This window comes from Mustela putorius, unplaced genomic scaffold, assembly GCF_011764305.1.
Source record: "Mustela putorius furo isolate JIRA1106 unplaced genomic scaffold, ASM1176430v1.1 tig00000129_pilon_pilon_pilon, whole genome shotgun sequence".
NCBI lineage: Eukaryota > Metazoa > Chordata > Mammalia > Carnivora > Mustelidae > Mustela > Mustela putorius.
Window position 1 is genome coordinate 24,041,630 of NW_025421290.1, and position 25,801 is coordinate 24,067,430.

Here is a 25,801-nt window from a genome sequence, read left to right on the forward strand (position 1 = left end):
ATCATTTATTTACTTTCAGCTGATACCCCTTTTAGTTCAATGAGAGACTACTCGTCCTCATTGTCGACAGTTATGTAATTATAAAGAATTAATACGCAGTTTAGCAAACAACATCAGGGGATCCATAAGAGGTATCTTATTGGAAACTGCCTCCATGTAGACATATTTTTTTAAAGTACCTTAAAGCTGGTCTAGTCCGGTTTCCTTCTTAATGTGTAGGAACTTTTATCATCCCTATAGATGCTCACCTAGAGTTTGCCTGGCTCCTTTCAGTTACTTATTAGATTGAATTATTTTTCCTTTATACTGTACTCATCATCCCTCTAACTCTGACTTCTCCTAGTTCTTCTCTTTGGACCTGCCTGAAAAACTGCTATATGATCATTGTTATGTTAGGCTTCTTTTATTTTTTTTTAATATTTTATTTATTTATTTGAGAGCATGCGTGCACAGGAGCTTCAGGGGCAGAAGGAGAGGAAAAGAAATCTCAGGCATGTTATGCACTGAGTGCAGAGCCTGACGAAGGGCTTATTATCACGCCCCTGAGCTCATGACCTAAGCCGAAACCAGGAGTCAGATACCTTACCGACTCCACCACCCAAGCGAGCCCCAGACTTCTTTTTTTAAAATGTAACTCTACCCAGTACCACTCAGTATTTCACATAGAAGATGATTCACAAACCCCTCTCAATGAGTGGGCTCTTTTTTGAAATGGTTGATGGCTCTGAAACAGTATATATGTTTATCTTACTGTCAGTAAGTTTAAGAAGATACCTTAGATCCTGTAAATATTTTTGTGGTAATGATGCATATTGTAGTATACAGACTGTACTACAGGAAATATAAAATGGTGTCAGTACTGTAAGTGTAGTGTCTTGCAGAGATTAAATGTTAATAAAAACTGTTGAACTGTTCATTACACTTACTATCATTAAATAAAAGTCTCTCTGAACAGGAGTAAAGGGGCTGTGGTGGCAGGAGCATCTTGCTTCTTCAACCATAGCACTTTGGTGAAAGTTAAAAAAAAAACTGTTACTCAGGTAAATCTCATATATTACAGATTTAGCAAATAATTTCATGGGCCTCATCTGTTTCAGGTAAACAACATTCAATGTGGATAACAGATGAGAAAAAGGGTTTTAGTTATTAATCCCACATTCCTGACATGCCCTGGTTATTGTATGCTCAGACTTCCTCTCTGGGCAATTTGCCTAGAGCATAACATGTAATCTAATATGCAAGCAAAGAATTGATACTTGCTTAGTTTGTATCTTTCAGTACATTTAGATTGGTTACTTTGTAGTGCTTTTCATATTCTGGTTAACTTCTCCTTAAGGAAAACAATGTTTTCATTTTATAGGGTGAACAGAGCTAGGTGTGAAAAGGCATTGTCAATCACAGTATCAATGTTGCTTAGTACTGTTCTCAGTTTTTTGTTGCTTTTTTCATTTGCCTTGTACTTTGAAGAAGTTTGTGATAGTTAATGGATGTTAATCAGACCTTTTTTTTTTATTATTATTTTTCCCCTCTCAAGGACACTTTGATTGTGTGGTCTGAAGCAGAAAATTATGACTTGGCTCTTAGCTTTCAAGAAAAAGCTGGATGTGATGAAATTTGGGAGAAAATATGTCAGGTAATTTTAAAAACTAGAAAATCAATATGCTATCTAAGTATTTTGGGTTTTTTGCTGTGCTTTTTAGCTGATGCCCAAGAGTTTAAATAAATAGCATTTCATATTGATCTCTTAAATTCATTATTGTCTGTGAAAAGTTGATTTATAGGAAAGTACAATTTACTGACACCAGACTGTCCAGCCACGACCTTTGCTGAACTTCTGTATCTAGCGGCCTTTGAGAACTCCGTCATAAGTGGTCAGTGGTATCTCAGATTCAGTAGTCCAGAACCAAAATAATCTCCCCTACATCTGTTCATTCTCCCATCTTTCTCATCTCAGTCAGTGTCATCCAGTTGCTGAAACCAGAAACTTGGAGGTTTTATTTATCCTTCCTTCATCAATTAATCCATTCAGTCCTTCAGTTTTATAAATCTTAAATTTATTCACTTATCCTTGTTTTCACTGCTAACACAGTTTACTAAGCCACCATCATTTCTTGGCCTGGTTTATTTCTTTCATCTTGACTGGTCTTCCCAAATCCATACCACAGATAGAGAATCTTTTTAAAAATGCCAATTTTTAAATATCCACTTTATTCAGTAACTTCTTGTGACTCGACTATCTCTTCAGCCTCATCTTACATGTTCTCAGTTGATTCTAGAATTTCCTAGTGTCTCTAGTACCTTGGACTAGTGACATAATCTCCACAGTCTTGTTGGTTATGCATTTATTATATGCTAAAGCCATTGGCTCTTGTTACAGACTAATTTAAATCAATGTCTTCTAAGGACAGCTTCTCTGTCTTCACATTTATTCTAATTAGAGAATAATCTTCAGATTTTTTTTCTCTTTTAAGATTTGAGAGAGTGAGTGTACACATGAGAGAGGGGAGGGGTGGGGGAGAGAATCTCAGGCAGACTCTCCACTGAGCATGGAGCCTGACATGGGCCAAACCCACAGCTGAATCCCACATCAAATCCGAGGAGTCGGACCTCCAACGACTGAGCCACCCAGGTGCCCCCTTCAGCAGATTCTTTAATTCACTGGTTCTCAGACCAGCAACGTGACCTGGGAACTGACAGAAATGGAAATTCTGGGACCCCCATCCTGGATCTACTGAATCAGAAATTCTGGGAGTAGGTCCCAGTAATTGTATTTGAATTATACTTGAACAAGCCCTCTAGGTCAGACTTCTTTGTAGAAGGTGAGATAGTAAATAATTTTAGGCCTTGTGGGCCACACAGCTGAATAGCTGTTCAACTCTGCTATTGTATTACGAAAGTAGCCATACATAACACATAAATAAACAGTCATGGTTCTCTTCCAGTAAAATTTTACTTATGAAAATTGGTGGTGGGCCATGTTTGGCTCTAGTTTGTCAATTCCTGCTTTAGCTGATTCTCATGCACCCTGAAGCTTGAGAGCCACGGCCTTAATAAAGCTTTGTGTCCTTGAGGCACAGTGTTCCTTACCTCGTAGAATTTATTTCTGCTAGATCATCTACTCAGCTGTATTTTTCATATAGTAACCTGCCTGTCGAACTTCCCTTTCCTTCTGCTATGAAGAATTAGGTTTGTACCTGAATGCCTCTTCATACTTGTTTTTTGCTTGCTTTCCCATACGGTTGTATTCACAGCCTGCCTCTAGATTTGTGTCCTGTGGAGTTCTCCCATAGAAAGAGAAGAGATTGAGGAGCTTGGGTATGCTAACAGCACCCATATAGATCTTGTTCTCCTTCACTTCTCTGAGTCGAACAATCCCACCCTGGACACAGTCTTCTGTTTAGCCAATATTTAACTCACACCTGGACTCAGTGCATTGCTGTCAGGCCTGGCTCTCCTTTAGCAAATTGTCAGATCTTTACTGTACTTTTCCTTAGTCTGTAGTTCTTCATTTACACTTGGGGCACAGGTAGTAGTAGTTCTCTACTTTCTCTAGAGTAACTTAACTAGGAATCACTGTCTGTTTTGTTATTTTCTATCTAATCTTACTTGTGCACACTTTATATTCAAGATGTTGTTTTCTACCAGTCTTCCATGATCCCATCTGTACTTAGCAATTTTTAGATCCTGTCTTGTTCTAGAGAATTCATTACATTTTGCTCTTTGAGGTCTTAACGTCTTTTTATTTCTTGAATGCTACTCGTCGTTTTTTGATCTAGAAACAGCAGAAAGTGTCTCCATTTTCCAATATCTTCCTTGATAGTAGTTACTAGGTCTGGGTGTATCTTTTTTCTTTTATAGACCTTTCATGGCCTTCACCTTCTCATTTTCTTCATATCTGTCCAGATAGACTGCTAAGACTTACTAACCTTTCTCTTTTTTTTTCTTTTTTTTTTTAAAGATTTTTTTTTTTTTTTAATTTGTCAGAGAGAGCGAGCGAGCGAGCACACAGGCAGAGTGGCAGGCAGAGTCAGAGGGAGAGGCAGGCTCCCTGTGTGGCAAGGAGCCTGATGTGGGACTCGATCCCAGGACGCTGGGATCATGACCTGAGCCGAAGGCAGCTACTTAACCAACTGAGCCACCCAGGTGTCCCTTTACTGACCTTTCTCTTAAGGAAGACTCTCTTCTAGCTTATTCTACCTTTTGTTTTCATTCTTCTGTTGCTCCATTCAGTAAGGCTGAAATGTATTTGTCAAATCATTACAATTCCACCTTAATTCTCTGAGCATATCAGATTCCAAGAAAATCCTAACCACAGGCCTTTTTGATGACTTTCTTAGCCTTCCTATTTGCAAATAAGCTTAAAAAAAAAAAAAAAAAAAAGATAGCTTTTTTTTTTTTTTTTTTTTTTTTTAAAGATAGCATTTTCATTACGGTAAGGGCTCTTGTCCCTTTATACTTGGCTTTTTAATCAAATGCTATCACATTTCTTTAGGTAAAGCCATAGATTGAGTTCCAGGAATCTAAAGCTGCATTGAGAATTTATATCATTAACAGATTCAGAGCCAGCCTGAGACCATGCCAGGTACAATCTGTGAATGTGCCTAGTTGCCTTTCGGTGGTACTGCCCACTGGGTTAAGGTCAAGACACTATCAACTTGCAACATATTTCAAGAACTATTCCAGGCTTCTTCCCTTCCCGTATCCATTAACAGTCTCTCTTAATCATGCTAAGCAATTTAAGTTTCTTGGCCATTTCATGTACATCTAATTTTTCCATTTTCCATTTCTTTAGCATTCACCTTGGCCTGTTTTAGACAGTCTCAAATTATAGGCCAACATAGAAAAACTGATTTTATTTCAGAATAAGTCCTTGACTTTTGGGTAAAACTATTCTTCTATCTCAAAATGTATTTGTGAAGACTTCTAAGTTCTGTTTTTATCATTAGAGTCCCTGTCCTGACATAAAGTTGAGGTTTATGACAAATTTCTAGAGCTTCTGGGGGGGATGAAAGCTACAGGTTTGGGTGAACAGAAGGGAAAACTATGGTTTGGTTACTTTGGGTAGATTTTCTTGGGGAATTTACTGTATTATGCTCTGCTACGTGTATGTTGCAATTAATTTTTATATGGTTTCATTTTTGTGTGAGGACACTTATTTCCCACAGTTTTCTTACTTGTGTTTTTGGGCCACCGGCCAGCATTCACAACACATCAGTGACCCACTTTGGTCCAGAAGCAGTTTGTGCATATTCTTTGGGCCTTGCTTTCTGGAACTGATGTTAAAATTTTCCTTGTTGCTTAAAATTACATGTATATTCTGTGACCACAACATTATGATGTTTAATATTTATTTGAATTTTACTTAAAATTTTGAAGGGTTTGGTGGTGGCTATCCTGGAATATGACACTGGGATTCTTATAACATCTCTCATATTCATCTAAGAATATCATTTAGATTTGCTTGATTATATTCTGTCAGCTATCATAAATCTTATTTAATAGGTTCAAGGAAAGGACCCTTCAGTGGACATCACTCAGGACCTTGTAGATGAATCTGAAGAGGAGCGTTTTGATGATATGTCATCACCAGGTTTAGAATTGCCATCTTGTGAATTAAGTCGCCTTGAGGAAATTGCAGAACTTGTGGCATCATCTTTACCTTCCCCCCTGCGTCGTGAAAAACTTGCACTAGCACTGGAAAATGAGGGTTATATTAAAAAGCTCTTAGAGCTTTTTCATGTGTGTGAGGATTTGGAAAATATTGAAGGACTGCACCACTTGTATGAAATTATCAAAGGCATCTTCCTCTTGAATCGAACTGCTCTTTTTGAAGTTATGTTCTCTGAGGAATGTATAATGGACGTCATTGGATGCTTAGAATATGATCCTGCTTTATCACAGCCACGAAAACACAGGGAATTTCTAACAAAAACAGCCAAGTTTAAAGAAGTGATTCCCATATCAGATCCTGAGCTGAAACAAAAAATTCATCAGACATACAGAGTTCAGTATATCCAAGATATGGTTCTACCTACCCCTTCAGTCTTTGAAGAAAACATGTTATCAACACTTCACTCCTTTATCTTTTTCAATAAGGTAGAAATTGTTGGTATGTTACAGGTGAGTTAGATCAATTTTTCCGTACTTACAAAGATACCTTATTGATTGATGCCATTTAAACTGTTAATTGATTCAGCAGAAGTAATTTCATTCCTTTTAAGTTCCTAATTTGAGTTTCGATTTATGTCTAAAGTTATGTATGTATTTGGTTGATATTAGAAAAGATTCCATTATATAATACTGTGGGACCAGAAGGTTGTTTTGTTTCCATCAGGGAACATAAATGTGAGAAGTCTAGCTTGACGAAATTACAGGGGAATGAATGGTCTTAACAAAATGATTGAATGTAGAATTTTAGATACATTAATTTTTCAGTTATGCATAGAACAGATTCAAAGGGAAGATAAAATGAAGAAGCCAAGAAGTATGTCATTAAACATAGAATATAAATTCTGTATAATTGATAGCACTGCCAGATCATTATATATTAAAGGCCTAGTGTTAGGGTCAAGGGAATATATTAGATACTGGCAAATTATAGTTGAAGGTCTCCTTGCCAAAAGGCATGCTTTTGTACCAGAGGAGAGTATGGAGAAGTTGGATGTGAATATGAGTTATAGTTCCACCTGTCACAACAGCTATGTGCTACTTGGGCAACTTTCTTAACTTCTTAAAACTTCATTTCTCTGATTTGAAGGATGGTGCTATTAGTACCAACTCTATAAAGTCATCTGAAGATTAAAGATCATGCATGAACATTATGCAGCACTCGAGTATTTATTTTTTTTTAGAGCATGCAGGTGGTGAGAGGGGCAGGTGGAAAGAGCCTGACTCAGGGCTGAAGGCAGGCTTGATCTCACAACCTTGAGATTATGATCTGAGCCAGAATCAAGAGTCAGGTGCTTAACCTACTGAGCCACCCAGGCACTCCAAGCGTTATTTCAAAATACCTGTTGTAATTGCTATATTAAACTCTAGATTTTCTTTCTATAGTATGCTGAGTCTCTTAGGTCTAGTGTTTTGGGTGCTTGTATCAGAATTGCCAGGGTGTATTGTTCCCTGGATTTTGCACAAAACACAAAATCTATAGCTGGCCAGTAGTCTGTTTGTAAGACACCCCCTCTTCCCCACCAAAGTCAGAGGACCTCTCAGTATATTATCCCATAATGTAGGAATTAGTTTGTTCTAACTAGAACTTTAGAGTTGGTGTAGTGTAAAGATTTGTGAATGCACCCCCCATGTTTTTTATTTCTTTGATGCCCACCGAAGAATAACAGATAGATATGACTTGGGACACCTTTCCTCAGATCTATAAATAAAAGTAATTATTTGAAATCTAGATTTATTAAAGGAGGCAAATAAATGTCAGTATGAGCTGTTTGGTAGCACATTATGAATAAAGCAGTAAGCTTAACTTGTATGGCTGTTCCTTTTTAGAAAGTTGCTGTATTTTCAGAGTCCCTGCCTTTGACATCTTAAAGCATAAACAAAACATGAATTCAGATAGAAAAGCACATATTGCATGGAGCACGGGATGTGGTGCATAAACAATGAATCTTGGAACATGAAAAATAAAATTAAAATGTTTAAAAAGAAAGACCATTTTACTAACACTGCTGTCCTGAAGCTAGGAATAATTCCAGTTCATGTTGACCAATTTGATGTGCTTTTCCTATTTATTTAAGACAGGCATGTAAACTAATCATATAGGCAATACAATCTAGTAAGGACAGTAGTATCTCTATACAGTCAGTGTATTGTGATTGATAATGGAAGAGGGAAAAGGTTTTGGTACTAATTGTTATTCTTTGATAAGAATCTTGTTTTTACTGGCTACCCTAGTGAGCCTTTGTTCCAGTCCACTTTTGATTCCCAGTGTCCTTGGATAGTTCTGAGTGTGTCTGGTCCTTCAGTGCCACAAGATTCCCCTTTTGTTGTGCAGGGACTTGTCACTTGTTTGTTCTCTTGGTCTGCATACCTGTGAACTGCCAGTTTTACTCATTAAGTATGAATAATTTCAAGTCTTTGTTTCCCTACATTATGCTTTGTAATATTCTGGCTGTCCTTGCTGTACTTCTGTTTTCTTGATACAGGTACTTCTTTCCAAAGTGCTGCTAGGAAGGAGAGAGAATTTTATAAATTTGGTGACAGCGGGTGATGGAGATGTAATTTAAAGCAGGTTCTTACCCCTTGCATACACAATCATACCCTCCCTTTACTTAAGTTAACTGCTCTGTACGTAATACTGTTAAACATCCTTTTTTTTTTTTAACGTTCTTGTTCTCTCAACTTCTGTACCCCAAATGCAGCAGTTCAAAGACTCTTTTTCAGTAGTTTGATTTCCAGTTGATGGGATATATTAGATCTGGGATGCATCTTGAAATTGCTTGCCATTTGAATTATGGCCTATTTGTACATTTTAGAAAAAGTAAAAATAGAAATAACCATTTTACTATAACAGAAAATACTTCCAAAGAATCTGCAACAGTGACTACAGAGTTTATAATCTAGTGAGAGATTACATACACACATATACATCTATACATATGAGGATATATTTAGACTTAGGCATGTCTATAGGGCTGAAATAGTGCTGAATCGAGTACTAGCTAAGATAGTATGGAATTAAAGTAGAACACAGTCTTGGTTAGAATTAGTGATGGAAGAAATTTGAATAGGTTATCAGGAAGGTCTCTGCCACCTCCTGTGGTTGGTCTTTGGGTAAATTTCTTAAATCTGTCTCAATTATACAATGAGGTAAAGTAACATCTGAGGTTCTTTCCAAGCTTTTTACTGACTTAACCCAGATTAGTATCCTAGGAGAGTACCTCTTTAATCTTTTTCAAAATAATGCTTATTAAATTCTGTGTGTCTGTCTGTATGAGATATTATCAGATAATAGGTCTATCTTTTAAAGCTCTGCATTTAGCTTTTTAAATAATTGAATCCCTTTCTATGTCTTTAAAATGTGAAAACTCTTATCTTAATTTTTACCTTCATTTGAGAGGTTGTAGAACCTTAGTCTCTAAAGGTAAGATTTTAAAACTCTCAGTGAGGGGTTTGGAAAGTATGGCCCATACCTGTTTTTATAAATAAAGTTTTATTTGAACATAGCCACACTCATTTGCATATTATCTGTGGACGTTTGCTACTGTAATAACAGTTGTATAGTTGTAGGGACCATATGGTTCACAAAGCCTTATATACTTAAATAAACTTAGGAAATAAGGCCTTGCCAGAATATAAAGAATAACCTTCCTGTATAAATCCCTAGTTTATGCTTTAATAGTTTCATTTTTCCTTTTCTGTTTTAAATACTGTTGCCAATACCATCTTTTCTTCTTCCAGTTAGTGCAATTTGTATTCTACAGTATCTGAAAATGATGTTTTAATACACTCTTATCATTAGCATAAGTTTATCCTTTGATTTAACAGGAGGATGAAAAATTTCTGACAGATTTGTTTGCACAACTAACAGATGAAGCAACAGATGAGGAAAAAAGACAGGAATTGGTAAGACATTTGATACTTATGAAAGACACAGGACTAAAACAACAGATCTTTTATATATTTATTTGTCCTTTTCCTTATTTTAGGTTAACTTTTTAAAAGAATTTTGTGCGTTTTCCCAAACGCTACAACCTCAAAACAGAGATGCTTTTTTCAAGACTTTGTCAAATATGGGCATATTACCAGCTTTAGAAGTCATCCTTGTAAGTTTATTTCTCCTTACACTTAATTACCATTATATAATTTTTTTTTTTTTTTAAGATTTTTATTTGAGAGAGCACGAGCCAGGGGAGAGGCAGAGGGGGAGAGGGAAAATCCGACACCTGCTGAGCAGGGCCCTGGGATCCTGACCTGAGGCAAAGGCAGCTGCTTAACCATATGAGACCACCCAGGCACCCCAATTACCGTTATATTTTTAATCCACAAAAATACATTTTTCTGTAACATGCAAGTGTTTGACTATAGCCAGTATTTAATATTAGCTGTGTATTACATAAAGTAAAAAAGCTGTAAAATTCTAGTATTAGTCCTTACATACAACTGCAAGAATATTCAGAGGAATTTTCCATATTTTTAATAAGTCGTTAATTTTGCAGCCTGTTGAAATGTCAAAGAAGAAAAGTAAACAGGAGTAAAAGAAAGGAACTTTATGCACAGAACAAATTTATATGCCAAATTTCCTTGACTTCTCTTATTGCAGGGTTTTCTTATAATTTGTTAGATTTTGGATTTACATAGCTAGAAGGTCGGTACTTTTATAATTATAGGAGAAATAAGTGCTTTTTATCTGCAGGGCATGGATGATACACAGGTGCGAAGTGCTGCTACTGATATATTCTCATACTTGGTTGAATATAATCCATCCATGGTACGAGAGTTTGTCATGCAGGAGGCACAACAGAATGATGATGTAAGTAAGAAGTTAACAGAGCAAAAAATAACCAACAAGGTAAATATTATTTGCACTAACAGTAAGTATTTATACATGGGGAGCTATAACTGTACTTATTATTTATTTTAAAGATTTAAATAGCTGATATTTGGGAAAGTGTAGCCAGAATGTGAAATGGCTTATTTTTCCCTAAATTGGCTCCTGTCTCAGTTTACAGATTGTCTTAAAGCAGTTGCTTGTTAATGCTCAACTTAAATGTCTTCAAATTTCTGAGATCACGTTTCTTAATTTTGTCATTAACATTGTCTTGTTTTAATCATTTAATCAATAAATTGTTCTGTATATGGAATTATAAGTAACTTCCCTAGGAAAACATTGACTTTGTTAGGGATAGATTCTCAAAATTACCAGGAATGAAGAAATGAAGCACAGTCCCTTGAAAAAGTATTTAGGGTACTTGTTTTACTGCCTAACCATAAGGAGAACAAGCTATTGTCTTGTTCACACACACATAAATGCACACACACACACACACACACACACACACCTGTTAGAGAGTGAGGGAATCTATCCTGATAATATGAAGGGCGCTCCTGGAGTACATGGCACATGCAGCAGCCCCAAATGTGTATGCTCTTCTGTTTTACTTTTAGATCATTAAACCAATGATCCTAATTTTTTTTTTCCTCCTTTCCCCAAAATCTTACAAGTAACTTTTAAGAATAAACTGATATATTTTTTTTGCCCTCAACTGCATCTTAAAAGGGGGAGCATCCTCTTGGGGGAGAAAAAATCTATATGCACAATTCCTATTGTATTTTTACAAAATGAGAAAATAGACTTCTACCTTAAAAAAAATCTTAATGTGTTGTGTCAAAATGAAGTAGAATGCCTGGTGACTTTTGTGTTTAAGGTTGAGTTTTGTTTTGTGGTTTTTGTTTATTGCCAGGGTAGGTGTAGGAAAGTACCACTTTGAACTGTTGAATATTGTGTCACATTTTTCTTCAATAAAATAGTCTTATCCAGAGTGCCAAAATACCTGTATTAATTTAAAATAAAGACTATTCTTGCTGGCTCTGAAACCTACATGTACCTACAGTGATGTACTTCCTGCACACGCAATAGGCCTCTTGATTCCCAGTCTGTCTTTAGGTCCATCCTACCACTGCATACACAGACAAGAGCAGAGATTTCCTCATTGCATCTGTTTGTAGTTACTCCTTGGGCCAGGAACACCAGTCATAGAGCCTCAGGAAAACTAGTAATCAGTTTTCAGTGACATTTGGAATCCATGTAACAGACTTGTTCTCTGTGCTATCTAAATAGCATAGTATTGTTACCCTAATTTCACACATTTGGGTACCAAGCACATTTACTTTAAATGGAAATGTATCATTTACATAAATGGAGAATAGATACAGATCTCATTTGCTGTAAATAGAAGGAATCTATAGAAATGCAGTAGAAGTAGAACAATGGTGTAAATTCTGGCTAAATGTTAAACTGAATGCCCATTAGCTTCCTTCAGAAGGGAGATTTTTGTTATCAAGAAGTGTAAAGATCTCTTAGTGCCAAAGTTTGGTTTTTGCTTTAATCAAAAGAACTTAATAAAGAAACTTTCTTTTCTGTAGTACTTAGTATAAATGTGCCTTATGCCACACTTGAGGGAAACGCTGCCATATATCCTATTAGTTTAGTTAGTCGTATCATTTGGATTGCAGTTAACAAGACATGTAGAGCTAGATACAATGCTGTAACATGCATAGTATGTGCTTTTCCATCCTCATAATAAGTGATCCTTACTGTGTGTACTTTTCTCACCAGGATATTTTGCTCATCAACCTCATTATAGAGCATATGATTTGTGATACAGACCCTGAACTTGGAGGAGCAGTCCAACTTATGGGCCTGCTTCGAACTTTAGTTGACCCAGAAAACATGTTAGCTACTGCCAATGTAAGCCACAGGCATTTTTCTCTTTTTCATACTAGTATGTTATTTATTATTAGTAGGAACCAATGCAGTTAAAATTCATGGAAGTGTTTTTGATTCCTTAGAAAACAGAGAAGACTGAATTTCTGGGTTTCTTTTACAAGCACTGTATGCATGTCCTCACTGCTCCCTTACTGGCAAATACAACAGAGGATAAACCTAGCAAAGGTAAGATAATGCAGGTTGGTAGTAAGGTTCTTTGTTCTTGACTTCTGAAGTTCAAAGTTGATGTAGAGTAATAGTCTTTTAAAGTTCAGCCATTTGGTTAACACAGAGGAGAGGTGTAGTAATATATTTTCAAAAAAGGTGTTCAAGGTAGAATTCCTTTAAAGTGCTATAATTGGAGATAATAAAATGTTCAAGAGGAGATAATTGTTGCTGTCAGAATTTAAAAACAGTTTTCTATTAAAGCAATATATTTTCATAGGCTAAATAGAAGGAAATAATTAGGAAAAATCATTTTAAGTTATTTGCACTCCGGATGTATAGAGCAAAGCTGCTTACTATTAAACTTTTTATTTGCATTGAGGATTATTCATAAGGTTAAGGATACTTATTTCTGTGTTTTATTCCTTTAGCTTGCATAGTGTGCGTTTAATTCTGAAAGTAGTTTAGGGTCTCCAGTGGGAAATCCCTTACTGACATTTCAAGATTATTATTTTGTCGTATGAATTAACCAGTGTAGTATAACTAAACCCTACTTAGAAAGTAAATGTTAAATTTATCCTTTTTTGTGATTCTAAAATCATGTCTTGGAAACCTGATAATCATTTTTCCTGTCTATTTTATTCATATTAGGTAAAGTTTGAGGCTTCTTTCCAAACACATATATTTAGTTCTGCAAACATTTATTTAAAAACCCACTGTGTGGAAGGCATTGTAGTACAATCTTTAGGGGCTAAATGGGGGAAATAAAAAGGGAGTAAAATACTTCTAGAGGCTTGCTGCCTGCTGAGGAAGAAAGGTAAGCCAATAATCATAATCCAGTGTGGGTTCATCTGTGTAATAAAGGAGCCACAAAACACACTGGAATCATAGGAGCAGAGAGAGTAATTCCACCAAAGAGCTGGTGGGATCCTTCTGGATCTCCTGTGCTATGTGTACATCTTAAAAGAGCATTCTTGCACTTGCAAATAAAGCAGATCTAATAGATTTGTGTCCCAGCTCTGCCTTATCATTCAGACTTGGGTTTTGTGAAACTAATTCATCAGAGTTAAGAAAATGTAAAGCACAGATCTTGAGGCACATGGTAGGGATTCAGTGTTTGTTCCCTTTTTCTTAACTTTAAAATTTTGGGTCAACAGAAAAGATTTTACTTGTTTGTAATTTGGATACTCATATTTAGAAAGGAAAGAATGTTAGTCATTGAATAGAATTGTGTTTCGTTTTCAGATGATTTTCAGACTGCCCAGTTGTTGGCACTTGTACTGGAATTGTTAACATTCTGTGTGGAGCACCACACGTACCACATAAAAAACTACATTATCAATAAGGATATCCTCCGGAGAGTGCTGGTTCTGATGGCCTCGAAGCACGCTTTCTTGGCATTGTGTAAGTGTTGCGTCTGGTAGAATTATGACGTGTAGATTATCATGTTGGTACCTTTGGGTCTTACTGCCTGAGAAGAAAAGATCACTGATGTCAAGACACATAGATTTTTAACAGGAAACCACCAATTATGTCGTTTCGCTATGAGATAATTTTCCTTTCACATCTTTCTCCGTATACAGCAAAGAGCTTAGTATGTATCCACAAAATATGTTAAAGTATTTTATTCCACTATTAAAATGGCACCTAAGATAATTTTACCCTGTTATTTTTTAGTACTGCCTTCCTCATTACAAATTAGGCATTCTTGTGAATCTTAACATTAAATCATGAAGAATGTTTTTATAATTTGGAAAGTCTATAGCTAATAGCACCGAGTTGCTAAAACACATTTCGAGTTAACAGAATGCCTAGCACAAGTGTCTATAGATGGTCCATTCTTTAATTGCACAAATATTTTTTTCTCTGCCTTATTGAGCTATATTGAACATAAAACACTTTGTTACTTCAGATATTTTAGAGCAAGGGTGCCAAACTTCAGAAGTGATCAGATCCAGCCTGTGCTCTATTTTTGCACAATCTGCAAGCCAAAAAGCAGTTTTTAGGTTTCTTAAAGGGTTGTTTAAAGAGAAAAAACAAAAACAAAAAAAACAACTACAGAGGCCATGTGTGGCCTGTGAAGCCTAAAATGTGTACTTGTAAACCAAATTTACGAGGACGGCAACTTTAACCGTGTTCTTAAGGCCCGAATTTGTTAAAGTAAAACATGTTCCAGAACTGGAAATAGATTATTTAAGAATATTCTTGATCACAGCAGCCAGCCTTCTTTGGTAAGTTGACAGATTAAGTTTGGGGTACTTTAGAAGCTCAATAAGTTATGTCTGCTGGTAACTTCTGTCTTTTGGTGTCTATAGGTAAGTTTGGTTGTTTGGTGGTTGATGGCATCACAGTCATTCACTAATTAGAAGCCTAAACATATATCCATTTTTGCTATTTTTTTTTAACTTCATTATTTTTTTACTTAATGGATTTTTTTAAAATATCCTAAAATTTTAAAAAATCCTAAAATTATAAAGACAGTTTATAAGGATATTTCTGACGTTGACTTGCTCTATAGTATTTTATTTTTAAAATAGTATTAGAAATTGGTATCCTAAAAATATTAAACTTGGCATCAGGGTAACAGTTGCCTTAGTTTTTCTGGTTAATGTACACACTGCAGGATGGACTGAGAATACTTGTATTCATGGTATATTTTCATTTTCCACCCTTCAGATATCTAGTAAAGTTACTTTCTTTTGATTTTCCAGGAATTTTGATGTTACCTGAGTAATCTTTTTCAGCCAAAAGTTAAAGGTAGCATTTTATGGCGTTAACCTAGACTGCTAAGGACAGCAAAAATAAATGAATTATTTTGGTTCTGCAGTACTAATATCCATGAGCTTAGTTAGCATTTGTAAAAGAAGAGCTTTTAAACTTATACTCCTTTTCCTTACATACCTACTACAGCAAAATAGAGCCCATGACCACGTTGAGAGGGAGTTTGTAACAAACTTTTCTTTCATGTCAACATAGAAAGTTTTGTTCCAGTGTGGGAAAGGGAAGTTAGGACAGAATGGAAAAACTAAATGAATAACTTAATTAGTTTTAGTTTGATAAATGTGTTAAACACCATATTTTATCAGTTTTAAGCTCCACATTTTAGATATTTATCATCTCAAATCAAGGTGAGTTAAACTATTAATGGCATGCCATTGTGACTGATAGTTCTGTTTATTTGGTTTTCTTAGTGGTAGAGAAAGTTTTTTGCAATTGGGGCATATTAGATTTGATGAAGATGGTAGATACCTGGAAATTACAAGAAAAACACAGACTGTTAAGACCTGGGCTCAGCTGTCAAGCGGGTTTTGAGTTCATTAGGAAGATATAGTCATGTAAAAATCAAAATGTCAAAAGTACTATATTGAGGTGTGTTTGGAAGCAGAGTGGAAATAATTTATTTTACATGTAGGAGTCAGATCAGGAAAATTTTGCAAGAGAGGTAAATTGGGTTGCGTCTTGGTCCTGGGAGAACGTGACCTTCTTGGTTGCAGGCACAGTTGAAGTACATATGTGGGAAAGTGTAGCATGACAATGGTTTGTTGTGGGTAGAACATACGAGTCCAGTGGTAGAGTGCAGGAAAAGAAAAGCCTTTCAGTTCAGTTCATCTTTCTTTTGCTTGCCGTATTACAAAGAAATTTTCTCAGCAGCTTGAGAACCACAAAGAGATACATTACAAGAAAGGTTATATTATAGGAAACTAAGCATGTTAGCAGATTTTTAGTTGTTTTAGTATTGTTTGGTTTAACAATGACTCAGTTTGGAAAATGAGCACTCTTAAACGATCCCGTGTGACTGTCTTCCCAGATTGAGAACATGAGTAGTTTCTGGAAGAAGATGCCAGTCATTAGGAGTGAGCACTCTAGAACTGGCTTCAAGACTATATAGTAGGAGTTTCTGGTCAAGGATTTCCAAAAGAGCTAAGTGGGAGATTTAGGTTATTTTCAGTCTTCTAAGATTATACATGGAAAATACTAGGTATAATGTTTGAGGGAGTGATTAAGTTTAGATGCCCTGTCGTAAGGACAGAAGATAATCAGTGGTTAAATGTAAACACTTTGGGGACTTACAGAACTTATTTTTTTCTATCTGCTGCTTATTAAATGTTTTTATCCTATTTAAAGACAACGAATCAGGTGTGTAGGTGAGACCAACAATCCTTTCAAAATCTAGGTCTTCATAAGTTTAGGTATATACATATACCAGTTTTACTGTCTTGTTTCCTTGGCCTTTCAGGATTCATGTTGTCTAGCATTTGTTAAAAACATGGAAATCCATGACAGGAATGAAATTAAAATTTTATCGTAGATGCTTTTATTCAGCCATCATAAGTTACGTATGAGGCAAAAAGTGTCATCTTGGGACATGAAAGCTCATGTGCTAACGTAAAGATGAATTATTTGTTTTAAAGATGATTGAAATGAAGCACCAGAGATTCCTGGCATGTTAATGAAGGTTATAGATAAGAAGGGAAACCCAGTGTACTTCACATATGGAGGTCTGCAGTTCTGCCAATAGGACCTATCCCAAAAGTGTTCTCTAATTTCCTTTGAGCAATTTGACTTCATAGAGCTCGCTGGTACATTTTTGAAAGCAACTCTTATTCAACAGCAAGTAGTGGTTTGCTGTTCTTGATGCAGGTTTCTTTTGGGGGAGGGCTCTGAATGGAAATAACCCAGTTCTGGATTTAAATAAATTAGAGCAAATGGAAATGAGCGAAACAGAGACCATTAGAAGCACCTCTGTCTGTACCAGCAGTTTCTGGGCAGAACTGCTCTTGAAATGGTGGCACTGCGTAGCTTGGGCTTAGTGAATTCTAGGAAGGGAGTTTCTTTTCATTTACCTAGGAACTGCGTGCAACCCACGGGGTTCAGCTAGTGTGTGTTATGGTAGGACACAAGTCTCCACGAAGCCTGCGTAGTTTAGGACAAACTCTTAAAATAATAGCTCTTGCCTTATTTACTAAAATTTTCACATTTGGCCTGAGCTCTAAAGTATTGATTTTTATTCTAACAAATGGAACGGCCTCACTAGTTCCTTTGTCAAGTGACATTACAAAACACCAAACTTTAAAATCATTGTTTTGGGAAGACAGACCCTTGTTAGGCTTTGACTTAAACAGGTGCCTCTTATTGTTTAAAATGTCTTATTTCACCATGCTTATGTATTTGAAAATAATTCAGTAGTTTACAAAAAATGCAGTTACTATTCTATAAATTATTTTGAAGCTCCCTGCCCAGAGTGTCACTTTAGAGAGAGACACTCTTAAATAAGTTGCATTGTTAAGGCAGTTTATAGCCAGCTGTACCTAATTGGGCATTCACTTGTGGACCTCTTTTCTGCCAACTAAAGAAACATTGAGCTGCTTTACTCCTCTGCCTTCCCACCCAGAAACCGTGTCAGCATGGTTGCCTGGCTACCTGCTCATGAAGGACTTGATTAATAACAAATTGGCAATTTAACGAGCCACTTCCATGATCTCCAAAGAAACCAAAATACAAACACAATATTTAATCTTGCCAACCGAAGACGATGTGACTGCATGAAGTGAGTATGCTTTTTTGAACTGTTTACAATAAGTGGGGCATTAACTTACTGACAAACTCCCATGTAGGTAAAGAGGGCTTTGTCTAGCTGTCTGAGTATATTTGGATCTTGACGAATGGTGACTTAAGTAACTCCCCATACCTCAAGATGTAAATATACCTTTTAATCTGTAAGTTAAAGCCTAATTAATTGTAAAAAGGAAAATTAGGAAAAAAATTAAAAAGCATACTCGCTGCAATAAGCATAGAGGACCACATTTTAAACAAAACAGCCTCTAAATTTATTTCTAAACTATGGGAAGGCAAGTTTTGGGTCATGCAGAGTTTTGTGGGTTTATGGTTATCCTGACACATCCACAAACCAACCAGTGTAAACCCAGAACTCTAATGAAAAATAGTAAGAGTGTCCAAAAATAATGAAGATCAAATTATACAGTGGATTGCCCTAATAAAAGAACAGTATTTCTGTTGTTTTAAGGTGAATATAAAGGATATATTTAGCATTTTCATCTTAAGTAGTATGAAGTTATTTTAGCTCTTACATTAGATGCAAAGTACATTTTGGTCATTAGTAAATTCCAGAGTTTTTCTGGCTCTCCAAGACTTGTGTTCTATAATGACATACACTACTTCTAGGGTGCATTTTTCTGATAACCATTTTGCAGTCCTTATCTTTAGGTTCATGCTTCTGGAAGCAGTAATATATCACTGCACGAAGAATTATATTAAGCAGGTCTTTTTAAAGAAAGTCTAAAATATGGAAGTGTGGTATGTAATTTGAACAATAATGCCTCTGTGTTTCAGGTGCTCTTCGTTTTAAGAGAAAGATTATTGGATTAAAAGATGAGTTTTACAACCGCTACATAATGAAAAGTTTTTTGTTTGAACCAGTAGTCAAAGCATTTCTCAACAATGGATCCCGCTACAATCTGATGAACTCTGCCATTATAGAGATGTTTGAATTTATTAGAGTGGTAGGTTCTGTATTTGTTAGAATGTTGGTTTTAGTTATTTAAGATTATTGAATATGTATTATTGGTTTTCTGGCTTGAGATTATATTTGAAGAAAATTTTTAAAAGAAGCTTGTAGAAAGTCAGTTCAAAGTAATAAAAACCAAAAAAATCTTCTCTCAGCAGCTGTGAGTCCTTCATAGGATGGCTTGGAAAAAAAAAAAAAAAAACTGATCTAATGCTGTCATGATACTCTACTCATTTTTAAAAAGTAGAATGACAGTTAATAGAAAGTATTTGGTGTGATTTTATTTTGTTTTAACTGAGGTTTTCTGGGTTTGGATTTTGCCTTCTATATTTTTAAAGAACAATTTTGTAACTCGATTCTTTACTAATAGTAGTTGGCTTGTGGTTCTCCCACAAGTGTGTGTCAGAATTATCGGTAGTGTGTTTTTTGTTTTTTAATTATGGTAAAATGTTTACCATGTAAAACTTGCCTTTTTAAGTGTACAGTTCCTTGGCATTAATACACTCACACTGTTGTGCAGCTATCCCCACTGTCCCTCTCTAGCACTTTCCTGTGATGTGCTGATCCCTCCCCACCACCACACTTACTGAAGAGTCATCTAGGTGGGACATGGGCATTTACTTGAGGAAGACCCATAGTTAGTTCAGAGACAGACCAAAAATCAGAGACTGTGGAATATCCACTTATGCCCATTTTCATTGTTTTGTTATCTCTAAGACTGGCTAATAATTTTATGAAGTTAAACTGTTTTGGGCAGGTTTATGACTTAATATAGTTAAGTCTATCTTGCTAAAAGAAGATTTTTTCTATCGTATTTTTCATTATAATCCTTGTCTGTAGGAAGATATAAAGTCATTAACTGCTCATGTCATTGAAAATTACTGGAAAGCACTGGAAGATGTAGATTATGTACAGACATTTAAAGGACTGAAACTGAGATTTGAACAACAAAGAGAAAGGCAAGATAATCCCAAACTTGACAGGTAAATTACTACATTTTTAACCTATTCATTCAAGTTGTATGGTGGTGCCTTGGCCAGGGGATGAATGGTGGTTGCAGCTTTCTGTAATGGCTAATATGAATGTTTTTCTGAAGGTGTGTGTGGTGTTAGTAGGATCTGTAGACTCTTCCTTGGGTATATATTAAGCTAGTTAATGAGAAAGAAAACCCCATCGCTTACATGGTAGTGGGGCTTCATGTGTCCAAAGCAAAATCAAAACAGTATGTTTTAGGGGCGCCTGGGTGGCTCAGTGGGTTAAGCCGCTGCCTTCGGCTCAGGACATGATCTCAGGGTCCTGGGATCGAGTCCCACATCGGGCTCTCTGCTCGGCAGGGAGCCTGCTTCCTCCTCTCTCTCTCTCTGCCTGCCTCTGCCTACTTGTGATCTCTGTCAAATAAATAAATAAAATCTTTAAAAAAAAAAAAAACAGTATGTTTTAAAGTCCATGAATTAGGACTTGTGAGTTTCTGATGTTAACAGGTTTAACAACTGATCCGTGATAGTACAGTTTCCATAAGTTTGCACTAGTTAACACTTGATAGGGTGGAGTGTTTAGTTCTGTGAAAAGTCTGGCTCTTCATTAGCCTCTCCGTATATGTTACCTCCTTGATCTAATGATCTAATTTGGAGCACCACTTGAAGATTATCTCACTCACTTTGGGTGAGTCCCTTAAGATTTTATTTATTAGAGCACTGGGCTGGGAAGAGGCAGAAGCAGACTCTGCACTGAGCTAGGAACCCCATGTGGGACTTGATCCCAGGTTCCTGAGGTCACACCGGAGCTGAAGGCAGATGCTTATTAACTGACTGATGTCAGTTAACCACCCAGGTGCCCTGAGTCTGTGTACTTTCTTCTCTTTACTCCTAGTATGCGTTCCATTTTGAGGAATCATAGATATCGAAGAGATGCCAGAACACTAGAAGATGAAGAGGAAATGTGGTTTAACACAGATGAAGATGACATGGAAGATGGAGAAGCTGTCGTGTCTCCGTCTGACAAAACTAAAAATGATGATGATATTATGGATCCAATAAGTAAATTCATGGAAAGGAAGAAATGTATGTTGAAAAACTGGGCAAGGAGAAATAGTGGCTTTCCAACTCCAGGCTTATTCTGTATTTCTTGACAAAATGGGGAGTATCTACCTTGTCATGACCTAGATTTTAGAGACTTTTTTGCTTTCTAGAATGTGAATTAATAGCTGTGGGTGAAGGTAGGGACCAAATTTTCTTAATCTGACTTGACCCAGGAGAAATACATTATTTCAGGAAGGGGCAGGGGGGATACTGAATATTGAAGGTCTCATTCCTTCTCAGTAGTGAATTGAAGTTGTGTTTTTCCCTAGCAGAGGAGTGAGCAGTTAATTGTGGTTTAGTAGCACCTCATGCGGGGGGGGGAGGATTAAAAAAAGAGGAGGATGAGTGACAACTATTAACAATATTCTTATTTTTAGTAAAAGAAAGTGAGGAAAAAGAGGTGCTTCTGAAAACGAATCTTTCTGGTCGGCAGAGCCCAAGTTTCAAGCTTTCCCTCTCTAGTGGAACCAAGACTTCTCTCACCAGCCAGTCACCTGCAGCCAATCTGCCTGGTTCCCCAGGCTCCCCGGGATCCCCAGGATCTCCAGGCTCTCCTGGCTCTGTCCCTAAAAGTACATCTCAGACGGCAGCTATTACTACCAAGGTATGTTCTGACTTCCAGGCCTGTCTCATTTCACCTTTCTCAACAGTAATAGTGACGAAGATTTCCTTTGGTTATTGTCTTTTGGAACCGGTCTAAGCTTTCTGAACAAGAAAGAATAATTCTCCCACTACCATCTGAATGTATTAAAAACCTGAGCAATTTCTCAGAGGATTTTATGACCAACACAAAAGGCTGCATGAATTATTTTGGTTATTTGCATTTTAGAACTCGGGTTCAGATTTGTGTCAGAACATTTACAGAAATTTTAGTTATTCTTTTATCAACTTTCCTGGTTACTACCCAGCTAAAGACTTGTATGGAAGAAAGAGCAGCATCTGGACACTCAAACATTGTTCTGTCAAGCAAAATTTATAAAAAAGAATTAGCCATCTATCATTCACATTTCATAAGAAAGCATCACAATTTTAACAGCAAAAATGTGGACAAGACATAATATCAGAACAAAAACCAGTCCTGTTCACTACCTCTGCTGTCCTGGACTAACCGTTCACAGACGAGTATTTGGGGTGGGTTGATCTAAACCAGGAATAGAACGCCCCGTACACAGTTCTTTATTCTGCCGTGAGCATGGAACCCTTGAGGGCTAAGAAGTGAATCGATGTTAAACTGAAGGTGCAGCTGAGGGCAGAGCAGGGTGAACTTTCCCACAGCCACCCGTGGAGAAGAGCTGCAGTGGTTTCTGGCGAAAGCAGGGGTCTAAAAGGAGGCCAGGAGAAAAAGCAGAATCGCCTACCTAACTTCTGATAGTTGGTCGGCCCTCGTTTCTAGTAGTCCGTTTATCTGTTGTAGTTTTCGGGATTTTGTAATGCACTGTTAAATCTTAGAAACGGTAATTGTTAAATTGAGAAGGTTTTATCTCCTGGCCATTTGCTAAATTTATATAGGAAAAATGTGACTTTCAGTTGCATGTAATCTCACTATCCAGAAATAGCTACACTTCGTTTATTTGGGGTAGGAGGGCTGAGCATCTGTATCCTTTATCTGGTATTTGTGTGTTAAGATTTGTTTTTTAAAAGCTACATTTTTCTTTCCAAACAGGGAGGCCTCGTGGGTCTGGTAGATTATCCCGATGATGATGAAGATGACGACGAGGATGAAGACAAGGAAGACACGCTGCCATTGTCAAAGAAAGCAAAGTTTGAGTCCTAATAATGGCAACTGCCTCTGATCAGCACCTGTTGAGAAAACTGGTTCTCCACCCCTCCCCCCTACAAAATCCACGAAAAGCAGTGGTCTCTTGTGAATGACTGATCCAGACCAGCCTCACAAACTTGACTTCTGCTCATCAAGTGCCAATTCAATGGAGCAGTCGGAGGGGATAATACACATTTAGGGGAAAGACTTAAGCCTTTGAGCTCTCCAGCTTGGACCACACATTGCCCTTTTCTCAGGGAAGGAAATGGAAACAAAAAGCCAACAGGGCAGGGGTTTTGTAAGTGGAACTCTGGATTGACTGGTCAGTTGCTACAATCAGAATATGCTTTCTTGGACCATGTTTGAGATTCAGAAGAACGGGCTTTTGTGCCATGATTCTTCACTAGTTAAGAATGCCAGCAGTTTCTTTGTATAAAGAGACCTGCCTTTAAAATCCTACATTCTGAACATTTTAGTCAAGCTACAACAGGTTTGGAAAACCTCTTTGGGGGAGGGGCGAATATAAAGTTTCCTCTTTTTTATCTGTTCCCTTTGCCCTTCAAACTGCAGATTTTTTTTTTTAAAGTGGGGATTTGTCCCTACTTGATTAAAGATTGAGTGGAATTCTAGATGTGGTCATTTGTGTCATAATTTTTTTTGTTTCATTTTGTTTTTGATTTTTTTTTTTCTCCCCTGAGTGTATGCTTAGTTGTTGAGTATATATATTTGGGACCATTAAAACTTTTTTTGATGTAATATAACCTAACGTTGTGCTGGTACCTGTTTTACCATGTGTAATTTTTGTTCACATCACAGTTCTTAATTTGTTTAGAGTTTTATGAAAGATGGTATAGTTTTTATTGACAAAAACAAAGTAATCTTACAACTATGTGCATACAAAAGCAATACTATTTTGTGACTAAATATTTTATATTAAAATTTACATCAGCAACTGTCTTGAGAATTCAGGGAAATAGAGTGGAATTTAAAATTTCAACAGTTTTGTTAAACCTAGAAACGTGAAATTAGTATTCCAAAGAGATTCTGAAATTTCATATCTTGGGAAAATGACGGTACATTAAATCAAAATCGAGGCTGGATGATTTAAAAATAACATTTGACTTTTGAATAATAAAAAGAAAAGTGAAGAGTAAGAGAAATTGTATTAGTTGTATGTTTTTTTCTTTTTCTTTTTCTTTTTTTAACCACTCACTTTGGAATACCAGCTGCAGTTGTAAAAGTGGTGGTTCCTAAATAAATCATCAGCTAGCTGTTCCCTCCTTACAACAGTATTTTTAAATAGGTTCTTCTTATTGTCTTAGGTGTGCTAAAATTCTTTTAAGGAAATGAAAACAAATACTTTAATGTCACATTCCCTCTTTTTTTTAATAAGCTTTTAGAACTTACTGAAGAATGTGTTTGCAAATGTGAATAAAAATCCATACCCAGGAAGAGATACTATTTTAAGTATCCTCTACTTTAACTGAGTGTCTGACAAAGCACCGTGTGCTTCTGTCTTCTCTCTTTTGTTTAGTCCTCCATAAATTCTAACGTGTGGTACCAAAAACAAGGTTATATTGAATAGCTGGGTAGAAAATCAGAAAGTGACAACTCGCTACTACAGTCACGAAACGAGTTTTATCGTTGGCTACGTATTTTTTTAACATAAATTTTAGGTGCATAATTAATTATAAGAGTTTAAGTGTATTTCACTACAGTACAGAGCTACTTGTGAGTCCCAAGTTGTGGGTATTAATAATTGAAGTTAATCAAGTTATCTTGAAAATAAAGAGAAGAAAGATCTGAAGTTCAATTATATTACGTCTTCCTTTGTGCCTTAACCCTTCTGACGTTTCTGGCTAGGCTCTTGGAACACTTATTTGTCCTGGTATTCTGACGGTGCTTGAGAAGACAGGAGGAGCATCCCGTGCCTTCATAAATTATGATCCAGTATTTAAAAAAAATTATTCACTATCGGCCCTCAACATGTTAAGTGATACCCCTTCACTGATGGACAGTTGTTTGTTCTTAGCCATTAGTGATTATTGTAACTGAAGCAGCAAATTGACACAAGTTGCTGTAACAGAAATTAGATTTAAAACAGCTTGTCATTTCATAGAGGAAGAACTTAGCAATAAATTGCTAGAAAGACAACAACACTGGATTGACAAGTCCACCTGACTCAAAAGTCTGTAGTGCTGGACAGATGCCTCTCTTGGTAACGGATGTAAATACCACGGCGTGAACAGTTAGTTAAAAACTCTTATTTTCCATTTTAATGATATGTATTGGTTCTTTTGGTCATTTTGCAATGTTGAAAATGAAAAAAAAAAAAAAAAAAGATTTCGCTTCCCATGTGAAACAACAACTTCTAACAAAGACAGACTTACATTAACTACAGGAAACACCTTGATGTCCTGTCTTGTCCAGAAAAGCTACCCTGGCTTTTTTCTTTAAATAGAATTAAAACCTGACTGTTTATTTCCCTGACTATACTCAAATCCTGTCTATAATTTTCTCTGGAAATTAGTTTTTGTCAATTTGGAAATGAAGAAGAGGCATGGAATGGGGGAACAGTCTTGCTTTTAACTGATTTAAAGCAGTAGCCTTTGTAAAGTTTGCTAGATTAGAGCAGCAAGCAGTTTAAATTGGAAGATATTTTTAAGTGGAATACTTCAGTCAACAGAGTTCTAGTATTTACCATAAGTAATTGCTTAAACTGGCACTGTCAAAATCACTTCTGGAGGAAAACTCAGGTAGGTCCTTCAAAATTTTTAATATACAAGGTTATATTAACTTTTTCTGCCCTAACATCCATTTCAAGCAAAAGGATTATA

General features: G+C 36.4%; 1 protein-coding gene across 2 annotated transcripts in view; it reads left to right on the plus strand.

The window, feature by feature from the left end:
- The window catches only part of PPP4R3A (protein phosphatase 4 regulatory subunit 3A), a 36,575-nt gene extending 12,982 nt beyond the window's left edge, over positions 1-23,593 (plus strand). Inside the window, exons 3-15 of one of the 2 annotated variants that reach the window (XM_004739051.3) lie at positions 1,535-1,633; positions 5,503-6,120; positions 9,496-9,573; positions 9,657-9,773; positions 10,364-10,519; positions 12,287-12,418; positions 12,520-12,622; positions 13,847-14,005; positions 18,953-19,122; positions 19,968-20,110; positions 20,997-21,187; positions 21,583-21,809; positions 22,869-23,593. In XM_004739051.3, the coding sequence (XP_004739108.1) occupies positions 1,535-1,633; positions 5,503-6,120; positions 9,496-9,573; positions 9,657-9,773; positions 10,364-10,519; positions 12,287-12,418; positions 12,520-12,622; positions 13,847-14,005; positions 18,953-19,122; positions 19,968-20,110; positions 20,997-21,187; positions 21,583-21,809; positions 22,869-22,979 (2,304 nt within the window). In that variant the 3' untranslated portion in view covers positions 22,980-23,593. The remainder of the gene's footprint in view (positions 1-1,534; positions 1,634-5,502; positions 6,121-9,495; positions 9,574-9,656; positions 9,774-10,363; positions 10,520-12,286; positions 12,419-12,519; positions 12,623-13,846; positions 14,006-18,952; positions 19,123-19,967; positions 20,111-20,996; positions 21,188-21,582; positions 21,810-22,868) is intronic. The other variant, XM_004739052.3, reaches the window with a different exon arrangement.
- Positions 23,594-25,801: the final 2,208 nt, after the last annotated feature.